General features: G+C 40.5%; 2 protein-coding genes across 2 annotated transcripts; one reads left to right on the top strand and one right to left on the bottom strand.

Moving 5' to 3' along the window:
* The first annotated feature begins 4,388 nt into the window (after positions 1–4,388).
* On the top strand, positions 4,389–8,872 carry bend3 (BEN domain containing 3). The gene is made up of 4 exons (XM_010786351.1): positions 4,389–4,520; positions 5,473–5,527; positions 5,831–6,009; positions 6,114–8,872. The coding sequence occupies exons 2-4, from the start codon at positions 5,476–5,478 to the stop codon at positions 8,313–8,315; spliced, it is 2,433 nt and encodes an 810-aa protein (XP_010784653.1). The 5' UTR covers positions 4,389–4,520; positions 5,473–5,475; the 3' UTR covers positions 8,316–8,872.
* A 144-nt stretch (positions 8,873–9,016) lies between these two features.
* Positions 9,017–9,687, bottom strand: mtres1 (mitochondrial transcription rescue factor 1; the record flags this gene model as incomplete). Its single annotated transcript, XM_010786352.1, has 2 exons — positions 9,017–9,437; positions 9,535–9,687. Coding segments are annotated over 2 exons (336 nt in total), but the record flags the coding sequence as incomplete, so codon positions are not given.
* Positions 9,688–10,998: the final 1,311 nt, after the last annotated feature.

Genomic DNA, 10,998 nt, shown 5'->3' on the forward strand with positions numbered 1-10,998 from the left:
TGGGCAGTGAGGGCCAGTCACTGCCCACCCTCCCCTGGCTTCCAGCACCACTCTTCCCGCCTGTTCCAGAGCCAACAAGAAGCTCTTTCCCCTGCCTCCCCCAACCTACGAGCAGCTTTTTTTTTTATCCCTACCTGCTATTCCCAGATCTGTGGAAGTCGTCTAGCCAACCTCAACTGGGAAAAGCCAGGCCTGCCACCCTTTGTCCCTGCATTGATGGACCAGGTCCTGGAACTTGGTGGGTTTCCTTTCTGAGGCCTCTTCGCACCGATCTTCCCAAGGGACTGACAGCTCAATAATGATGATTTTCTTCACCTCCTCCAACAATGTCAGGCCTCAGGGGTCAGCCTGACGCAGGAGTTGTACGTTGTTTTGCACATAAAGACTGTAATTCTTCAGTTTTTCTGAATTATGGCTGAACTGAACTGCTGTATGACCAATGTTTTATTCACTGAAATTATGTAGTGCTCTTATTTATTAGGTTGATTTAAACGGTACGGAAGTCACTGGAAAGAAAATGTCATTTTCTTCATAAAAATGAGAAATAATCTCAAAATAATGACATCCTGTAGGATATCAAAATAAACATCAAAATGATTCAGTATTAAGGTAGAATATGTAAATGGCAGGTTTCTGTAAGACTGGGCAACATGACAAACAAGTCCAAATGCACATAACACTGTGGCTAGGTGTGGTTCATAGTCTTACTTATCCATTTATTTTATATCTGCTTATGAAGATTATACTCGTGTGATATTTATGCAAAATCAATGATAGAAGCATCCTATGCAAAGTGTCTGTCCATCCAAAGCAGATCCCTGTTGTCACGTTAACAGATAACTGCTTGACTCTTCTTCAACCCTCATCAAGCTCACTTAGATCCTCACAAATACGTTGTTTTTTTCTCTGACCTCAATCAAAACCAAGTCCTTTAAGTCAGAATATAGCGAGACAAATCTCAAACACAAACAACCTTTTTGTCTTGATGATTTTTGTAATGCATTCATATATTAAAGTGGTGTATCTAAATCAGTGCAAATTAGAAGAACATTTCATGTGATTTGGAGTTGAGTGATTGGGGTCTGTGCTGATCCATCTTTAGATGACCTTAGAGAATAACACTTAGACTTGTGGCCTAAATATCAATGCTGCACTTTTCTACGATAACTAACATGTAAAGCGTTTGTATGGAATTATTTATGGCCAGAAACAAGTGATAGGGTGAGTAAAATTAAATTAAATATATCACTATGAAACTTCATCTTCACTCGTCAACTTCATTCCTCCAACTTGCAGTAGATCAGTGGTTCTCAAAGTGGGGGGCACGCCAGGGGGGGGCGCGAGAGACCAGGAGGAAAAATGGTTATGATAAAAAAAAGAATCATAAATTGAAAAATTATTGATTCAAAAATAATACGATACAGTACAGTACTATTACGTCTGTGTCTCTGTGTTTCATTAAAGCTCGGCTGTGTGTGTGTGTGTGTGTGTGTGTGTGTGTGTGTGTGTGTGTGTGTGTGTGTGTGTGTGTGTGTGTGTGTGTGTGTGTGTGTGTGTGTGTGTGTGTGTGTGTGTGTGTGTGTGTGTGTGTGTGTGTGTGTGTGTGTGTGTAACGAGCCATTTTGTGTGCGCGAGCGAGAGAGAGAGAGAGAGAGCACCGGTAACGGAGATCTTTGTTGTTAGCTTCTGGTGCTAGCGAGCTACGCTAACAGATTTAAGGAGTTTTTTCAACAACAAAGTGGAGGAGAGTCCTCTCTTGTCAGACTGAGAGCCTCAGTGAGCTAAAGGACTCTGAGTGTTTAGATAGTTCACTTTAGTCTAAGTTATCTCAGTGGGTCTCAAACGGTTTGGTCACCATTAATGCAAACAATTATTTCTGAGGCACACGTTTATATGATCAATATAGTTCTAAAAAAATAAGAAAATAAATGAAAAACAGGTATGAAATACTATATGAAAGTAAAAAAAGAATAAAGTTTAAAAGGGTGATTTGTAAAATATCCATAAAGAAAAAGTAAATCTGTTTACCGTTCTGTTTCAAATAGGTGTTGAGAGATGTATCCATAGATCTCTTCATTTTGCTCTCAAAGTGCACCAGATTGATGCTTTAACTTCAATATTTAAAAATAAATCTTCCCGGGGGAGCATCCCCCCGGACCCCCCTATGTGAGGTCCACACACCACCTATAAAAATAGCACTTGACCCCTGCTTACACCTATATGCCGTGAGCTGATTATCGAGCCTTCATTGTAACAGTCGCGGGTACACTGTGTATTTGCGTGGGGATTGTTGCAGTAGAAAATTCCACTGTAGCACCCGGTACATTAATGGGAAACCCTAAATGTATGAGCACCCTCTATGAAATGTCAAGCTACCCCACAGCACCCCCAAAATAAATCTCTGGCGCCACCACTGAGCCTGACTATTTGTGTTGGGGGGGCCCGACTTTTTTTTTTCTCCAAAGGGGGGGCCTGACAGAAAATGTTTGAGAACCACTGCAGTAGATGAATGAATAATTTATGAAAATCCTTCCATCTGAGAAACATTACTCACAGTTTACTTTGACCAACAATTGTGGATCTTTACACTTCATTCTCCACCAATGATTATCTCCTGAGCTGAATGTGGTTTGGGTAATGGAGCTCAAAGGTTGCCAGTAAGAGTCTATAGCAATGATCGATAATGTAAAGTGTGATGTAAAAACCAATGATATATTATACAACAAAATATAAAATTAAGTTTAAAGCAAAAACATTGTGAGAAATACATTTATTGAAATAAAAATATGTTTTCCAAATGATTATCGGTGGTGTGATTGTGTCTATTTAGAGCCTGGTCTCTTAATGTTATCCTGGCTTACATAAATAGCTCAGAAGTTTAGAGTGACAGTGTGAAGGCTTCAGAGTAGACAAGTTTGATCAGAGCTCATTCTGCAGTTTATCCCTCTTTCCACTAGATGGCGATGTTGCCCACATCATGGGCTCTGTAGTCCAAGGGGAACAGAGACAATAATATGCCTGCCACGGAGGTATCACTCCTGTATTGTGCTTTACTAAACAACTCTTTGGAAAAGAAGCTGAAAACAAATTACCAGAGTGTAGGAGTACTCTGTTACAAGTAAAAGTCCTATTCAAAATGTTACTCAAGTTAAAGTACAAAAGTATTAGCATCAACTTATAAAGTACCAAAAGTACTCATGCAGATTGGCCCATTTCAGAATTACATATTTTGTTTTAATTATTGCATTAATGTGGTTATCAAAGCTATATGTTTAAAAAATGTAATCTGAACCACAGTAATTTTTAAAACGTGAAGTTCTTCTTTTTTTTCTTCTTCTTGTTTTGCACATAAAGTGTAGTGAGCCAATAATGACTCCTTATGACCAAAAGAAAATCCATATATTACCTTATTATTAATTTATACTATCATCAAACTGTAAAATATAGAGTTTTTTTGCTCTACTATACAGCACATTAAATACTACTCAGGTTAATATATTAAATCGCAAGTGATAATTTAAAATATTCTGTATTTTAAAAGAACAATTAATACATGGTTATTACTGTGACACCACAGCATACATAAATATACAATATCAGGTTGCTCATATGATATTTAATACTGCCAAAAAAACGATTGAACCAATCAGTATAAGGAATATCCAAACATCTACATTGTATACAGTGGTTAACCAGAATTCACAAGATACTTAAGATTCTGCACTCAAGTATTAAGTACATCACATTTTAACAGAAAAATACCCATTAGCCTGTTTAGGTAAAAGGGCCTGTTTCAGAGTTATATCATTATATTTATAGATATACTTTTGGCTTTGTTCTTTCATTATAAATAGTGCATTAGCATTTACACAGCATTTTAATGTAAATTGGCCATGAGATGATATATTTGCAACTGTTATTATTGTGTTGTTGTTCCTTGGCCTTTTTTATTTGTAATATCTTAGTTTGGGAATTGTTCTTTTGTATATTCAAAAATAATATTTATTTATGTTTGTAAGTATAGTCCTACAGCCATGTATTATTTCAGTATTAGTTGTTTTCCTTCGAGAAGTCATCATGTTTTTATATGTCATTGTACATTTCTTCTGTCTGGTTTTATTTGATCGAATGCATAATACAATATAACACTAAAGCTAAGCTAAAAAGCCACAATACTGTACATAAATGTGTGTCATGCTCAGCATAATGACCATTTGTCCAATTAAAAACATTTTTTAAACGGGCTGTGAAATTGTTAGGATATAATAACATGAGTTTAAAGACAATGTCGTTTTACCTAGACGGTATTACAACTTTATTTTTCATTTTTTCACCTCCATCACAGCTGTGCGGAAGTGACACAGCAGGCGCGCGCCCCGTCACGTCACGCGAGAAAGCAGAGAAGCAGAGCGAGACAAAAAAACATCAACAACACTCCGCAGCAGATCTAGTTCGCGGTAGTGCGCAGACATGTCCGACACGTCGTTAAAAGCCCTAAAGGACTGCATGGACTCGTGAAGGTGAGCTCGAACCAACGGTCACGCGCCTTTACCGTTGTAACAAGAGTCGTAGCAGGAGGGGGAGTGTGTGGAGGGGGGGGGGGTTCCACGCAAACATTGCCGCGTCATTAAAAAATCCCATATAAATGTTACACTACTAAATAAACCCCGTGCATATGTGTTCACAATGGCAGCGTGTTGTTGTTATAACGACATGTTGGTGACGGTGTTTCTAAAGAGTCCCCCCGCACAGCTGATATGTCTTGTGTTTTGGTTCAAGGGTTCATGGGCGGAGGAATGAGGAAGTAACCTTAGCGTACTAATAAAGGCTAGAGGAGAGCTAGAATGCAACGCAGAAAGCATGCACAGCGAAGTCAATAATCTACCTAGTTTACGTTATTCCAAAAAAATGGTTGTCATCACGTTAGATGATATCAGTGTAACCTTGCAGCACGCACGCTTTACCAGCATACAAGTGCTGTTATGCCTGCAGCTTGTCACATGTCATAACGGTAGCATAGAAGCTACCACATGTTATGATTTGTAATATGTTCATAACACACACATTTTAAACGTTTTATTTTTTTTAGCAAAACTCGTTAGTGATCCTGTGTTATAATGTTTTCTCGCTTGTTGGAATTAAGGTGAGCTTTTGATATTTTTGTCAGCTAGGGCTATAACTAACTACATTCTTATATATGAGGGATTTTGCTGTGATGATTTCAGATGTCTTATTTTGTCAGTCCGTATACCAATGGCAATCATTTTACAATCAAAGAAGAAATCAAAAATGTATTAGAAAATAATTAAGTGGTGAAGTTTTACTTTAAAATACTTTATAAAATGTGTTTTCAGTTTATTTTGTATCAAAGACTCAATTATCATCTAATTGTTACAGCTCTTCAGTAACCTTATGTTATAAATGTAAATGAAACATATTTTCATTGATTTGATTTTTGCATTTACCTTCTAGGCTATGAATTCCTCTGGGCATGGAGACGTTTCAGATGAAGAGATGCTTGAGAAAGGTAACTAATGCAATCTGTACCTACCTGCAAAGGTTTACTGTTTTAGTATAGCAACCCATTTGTTATCAAGTTCAAAAATACATTAATATTCACATGGTAGAATTTCCAGATAAGAGGTAGGTCAATTCCCTCATTAGAAGAAACAAAACAATATCAAAGTGGCTAAAAAAAACTAAAGGACTGAAGTCTGCTCATCTAAAAAGATATTATGTATGCATCTATATCATTATCAATAACACTTGTGTCTCTATGTGTCGGCCAGAAATCAAATATTTAAACTAAGTGGTCTCTCATGATTTACAGAAAAAAAGCATGACCAGAATGTTAAGGAGGAATCAGACGACTTGGCTATTTGTGCGTCCCCTGAAGGGCTTAGAGGAGGACCTCCTGGAGCCACTGAGGCTGCTAAACGTCCCTCTGCAGAGACGGGACCTCACACAAACCAGCCCACCGGCAGCAAGAGAGCCAGGGTCTCTAGCGAGGTAAATCTCAGACCCTTTTATCTATAGTACACAGCACAGACAATATGCACTTGTTTTAAAGATCAAAGTTGTCATGTGTTTTAAATTTCATCTCCTCTGTCTAGATGAGGCGGTACTTGCTGGATGACAGCAGCAGCAAACATGAGCCTCTTTGCCTCACCACAACTGGCGAGAGGGGGGGTTACATCCAGCAGAAACCCAGAGTGTCCTACAGAAAGCCTCTCTTCAGCATCTCCCACAGGATCTCAGAGAAGAGGACCACACCAAGTCTGGAGCAGCAGGCCAGCATCCTCTCGTCAAAGCTCAGAAGTTCGGAGGAAAATGGCCCATTGGATTCTCTGCCCACCATAGACGCTTTAGGGCAACCTCCGTCAACGGACTCCAGTCTTTATCCTCTCATTGAGAAAATGTTTCTCATTCTCAATACCCTCAATTCAAGCATGACACAACTGCATAGCAAAGTGGACGTGTTGACGCTTGAGGTGATGCGAATAAAGAAGCAGATCAAGCCAGCTGGGATGGTGACGGAGTTCCAGCCTCCTCCTGAATACCTGCTAACAAGTGATGAACTGAACCAGCTGATGGAGCAGACCTCCAGCGCCGGGGAGCTCGGGTGTCGGCTGCTGGTGCATCTCTTCCCTGAGCTGTTCAAAGCCAGGGAGTGCTCTCACGAGTGCATGGCCAGCAAGAGAACACTTGAGTCTCTACATCTGCAGCTGATCCGCAACTATGTTGAGGTGTGCTACCCTTCAATCAAGAACAACAGCGTCTGGCAGGAAGAATGCCTCCTGCAGATTAATGACTTGTTTAACCGCTTCTGGGCACAGAGGGACGTGGAGAGTGCTCGGCTGCTCCGGAAGCAGACAATCACGGCCGCCGGGATAAAGCCTGAGCGCCCTCAAACCTATCGTTTCATTAATGAGCAGGGCCGGGAGGAGCACATTTCTTTAGATAACCAGCAAAGCAGCGAGGGTGTGGCAGACCTTGCTTTTAATATCCAAGCCACGGAGGAGCTGGACGAGTTCTCCTCACCTGAGGACTTTGTTCTTTTCCTTATGCACCGTCTCTTCCCTGAGGTTTTCGAAGAGGGGAAAATGCCTGAAGGCTCCAGCAGTTTCAGTAGTGCGGGGCAGCTAATTCTGGACTCTGACAAGATGGAAATAATAAGAAAGTACATGGAAGCTAATTTCCCAGATGTGCCTGAGGACAGCTGGCTTCAGGTGTGCATTCAGAACATGGAGGATGCACTGGAGGGTCCTCACAGTATTGGGGATGGGAGCGAACCTGACAATAACAATGATGAGGGCTATGACCTGGCCAGTCTTCCAGAAGATGTGTCTATAATTCGGGTTTCAGAGGCGGGTGATGGTGAAAGGCCTTGCCGCAAAGCCAAAAAGTCACTGCTTTCACCTGTGGATTTTGACAATCTGGAGATTCCTCTTCCTGACTTTACCGTCCACCAGGAACACCTCCTGTCCAGGGAGCAGCTGAAAAACAACTATGAATGTAGCCTGTCCATCGGGAACTTTGCCTCTCGGCTGCTGGTGCTCATGTTCCCTGAGCTCTTCACCCACGAGAACACCAGGAAGCAGTACAACTGCAGCGGTTCTCTTGGTAAAAAACAGCTGGACCCCGTTCGTGTGAACTTGATCCGTCATTATGTGCAGTTAGTCTACTGTCGGGCCAACAACGACAGAGTGTGGATGTTGGAATTTGTGGGCAAGCTCGATGAGAGGTGCAGGAGACGCGACACGGAGCAGAGAAGGTCCTACCTGCAGCAACGCAAAGTCTACGGTCAAGACTCAGATCAGGACTTTCTTTGCCAGCTGAACCAGCTCAATCAAGACAGCATGAGGGAGGATTCAGAAGTTCCTTCTTTACCTCCTGAGAAAAGTAGCAAAGACTTTTGTAAAATACCCCTGGACGAACTGACTGTATCCAAGCCCGACTTCCCTGTACCTTCTGTCTACCTACTCTCGGACACTGAGGTACGGGAAGTCGTCCAGCAGAGTCTCTCTGTTGGGAACTTCGCTGCCCGCCTTTTGGTGCGCCTCTTCCCTGAGCTCTTCACTCAGGAGAACCTCCGGCTGCAGTACAACCATTCAGGGGCCTGCAACAAGAAGCAGCTGGACCCCGTGCGCCTCAGACTGATCCGTCACTACGTGGAGGCAGTGTATCCTGTGGATAAGATGGAGGAGGTGTGGCACTATGAATGTGTGCCAAGCATCGACGAACGCTGCCGGCGCCCCAATCGCAAGAAGTGTGACATTCTTAAGAAGGCCAAGAGGTCAAGCACTATGTCCTAGTTACTTTTCACTTAGGCAACACCTGTTGGAATAAAAATAATTGCACAGTATATAAGCTGAAACCGCATCTTTGAACTTTTCAAACAGTCCTATGTAGGATGAAGCCAATCTGTTAGGATTTATTTCAGTACTATTCAGTCATATTTTACCTTTTGTCTACAGCAGTAGTTTATGTAATCATATTAATGTTAGATAAATAGATTAAATGCTTCTATTTATAAGCCAAAACTGTCATAGCTTCTCTAACATACTTTGTTGAACAATGTTGTAGCCTTAACAACAATGACAATGATAGTAGCATATAGCATAGCTCACACTATGGATAGAAATGAATCACAATGAAGTGATACATTTCCGTTGCTGTTACTGATGTAGCATTGTGCCATCAGGGTTTTAATAACAATGTGCTTATGTTAAGCCTTCTTATAGAAGTTTATATTATAAAGACAATTAACATGACGTTGATCATGGTAACTATTTCTAATAAAGTCACAGCTATAAACATAACATTTGATTGCACTGTTTTACATAAAGGAACTGTGAGGTTCTTAGTGACATACAGAGTTTTTACTGTACACTCTCCAAAAAAATTGCAATGAGGAATTGCGAAAAGGATATCAGTAGCCAAACCTTCCAAAACGCTAACAACTCTGATGAATATTCATTCATTTGCTCTCAGTTAGACATGATCTCAAAGTGTCAAAGTGCACCTTTATTGGAGGACTCACAGTATAGAAGGGGAAGGTAAACACTGAATAAATTTCTCTGAGAAAACTGTTGACATGTCTACACCCGCTACAAGCCTTAACATTACACTTTAGTAATCCATTAGAGATCCAACTTTTTGGAGATTGCCGGTCAATTGATGGCATTCAGTTCTGCCGGTGTTGTTGCCTTCATTAGCAAATGGTATTAAAGTCCACACTGTCCTGTTCAAGTTCATGGCTTGAAGGCCTCCTCTTTGGGAAGCTCTAAACATTTCCATCGTCGTATGGCAACTTTGTACTTTTCTGTGTGACTCATTTCTTCCAAAACCCTCCGAAGGCAGACTCTCATCAGAGTGACAGTGTTTGTTTCTCCGTTCTCCGACAGTATCAGGTCCAATGTGTCCCCAACTTTAACCTAAACAAATCAAATATATAGGAGCAATTAGAAATAAGATTGAGGCACTAGTGGAAAACTAAGAAATTAGAGTAGGAATATGTTGTTCATTACTCACCGTTTTACTTTTCTTGATGAGTTTTTGTCCATTTAGCCTGAGTTTGTTGTCATAGAAGGACACCTCAATTTTACTGGAATAGGAGAACAGACAGTTAGTCTTTACATCGACTGCTATAGTATGAGAACAAATCTGAAGACATCTCAAAATGGGTCAAACCATTTGGCTGATAAATAATTCTAATAAATAAGTATAGTAATAAGTAGTGAGATATGAAGATGGGATGTAATGGTTGTATCTCAGAAGTTACAAGGAAGTTCAAGTATTGGGCATCTTATCCAATAACTAATAGTACAGTATTATATGTTGTGTGAGAAAAGTTGATAGTATGCCCTTATGATCTATACATTTAAAAACGTTGCTGTTTCATACTTTCCAAAGTATGTCTGTAACATATTTCCAGAATTTAGACCAGGGTTGTCCAAACTATGGCCCGGTGCCAACTGCGGCCCATTTTTTATTGGCCCTCACCCAATTCAAAAATTATGTTTTTCCTATATTTGACTTCTTAAATATCTATCGAACATATATTACACTGTAGTATTCATGTGTTAATAAGCCCATTTTCAAATCAATTCAGTTGAAACATTTCCTTTCTAAATCTTAGTTGGTCAAAAATAATCCCAATAATTTATCTGCATAACAAGTTTGAAATATACCCTTCCTATTTCCCCTTATAATAAGCAATCTGATGCTCCTGGTATAAGGAATGAGCTGCCAACACTTATGTAACAAAATGAATGAAATTTTAAAAAAAAGCTGTGATGGCTGCAAGCATATTCAGGTATCAAGAATCATTTAACTAAATGACAATGATTTTGCTAATTGATAACCTAATTTATGAGGCAATATCATAGACTGTATATAAATGGACGTAGTGTCCGTAACGTCACCCATAGGATTCTGCAGAGTTGCCGTTAGTAGGCGGAGTCGGCTACTAACGGCTTGACAGCAACGTCAGAGTCTAATCCCGCCTGCTCCAAATAAGGGCAAAGAGGCGGAGCCGAGGCGGAACCTTCTGCCTCCGAAATGGCAGTAAACAGAGCTAGCTCAGGCAAAGAAGCTAAGCTAACATGAAATACATGCATACCAAGTTACTGCTAACAGTTTAGTTCCCCTATACAAACGTTACATTCATAATCAAATGAGACAATCTGCAAGAGAATTAGCTATATTTTGTTATTCTTAATGCTTGTCATTCACACGTTAAGAAAAGACGGACTCCACCGCCCGGACCTAACGGAGCCTAACGGAGCCGCAGTGGGCTAGCTCCGTTAGCTCCGGCGGCCACCACTGGGGATAATTGGGTCCCCTATTAACATTTGCTCCCGTTTAGCATTATGGGCGTCATAGCCATAGACTATAAAAGTCTTACCCAAGGCTGAATCATAAACTAAAATGTATATGTATGTATAAAGGGTTACGTCCTTAGCTGGCTAATAAGTAACAAGCTAAACACCTGCG

Source organism: Notothenia coriiceps, unplaced genomic scaffold (assembly GCF_000735185.1).
Source record: "Notothenia coriiceps isolate Sejong01 unplaced genomic scaffold, NC01 NC01_scaffold00029149, whole genome shotgun sequence".
Taxonomy (NCBI): Eukaryota; Metazoa; Chordata; class Actinopteri; order Perciformes; family Nototheniidae; genus Notothenia; species Notothenia coriiceps.

Excerpts from the sequence above, each read along its gene's own strand:
- bend3 (XM_010786351.1), top strand. The coding sequence starts at position 5,476 with ATGAATTCCTCTGGGCATGGAGACGTTTCAGATGAAGAGATGCTTGAG. Across the intron at positions 5,528-5,830 it reads TGAAGAGATGCTTGAGAAAG|AAAAAAAGCATGACCAGAAT; the intron begins GTAACTAATGCA and ends CATGATTTACAG. Across the intron at positions 6,010-6,113 it reads GAGCCAGGGTCTCTAGCGAG|ATGAGGCGGTACTTGCTGGA; the intron begins GTAAATCTCAGA and ends TCCTCTGTCTAG.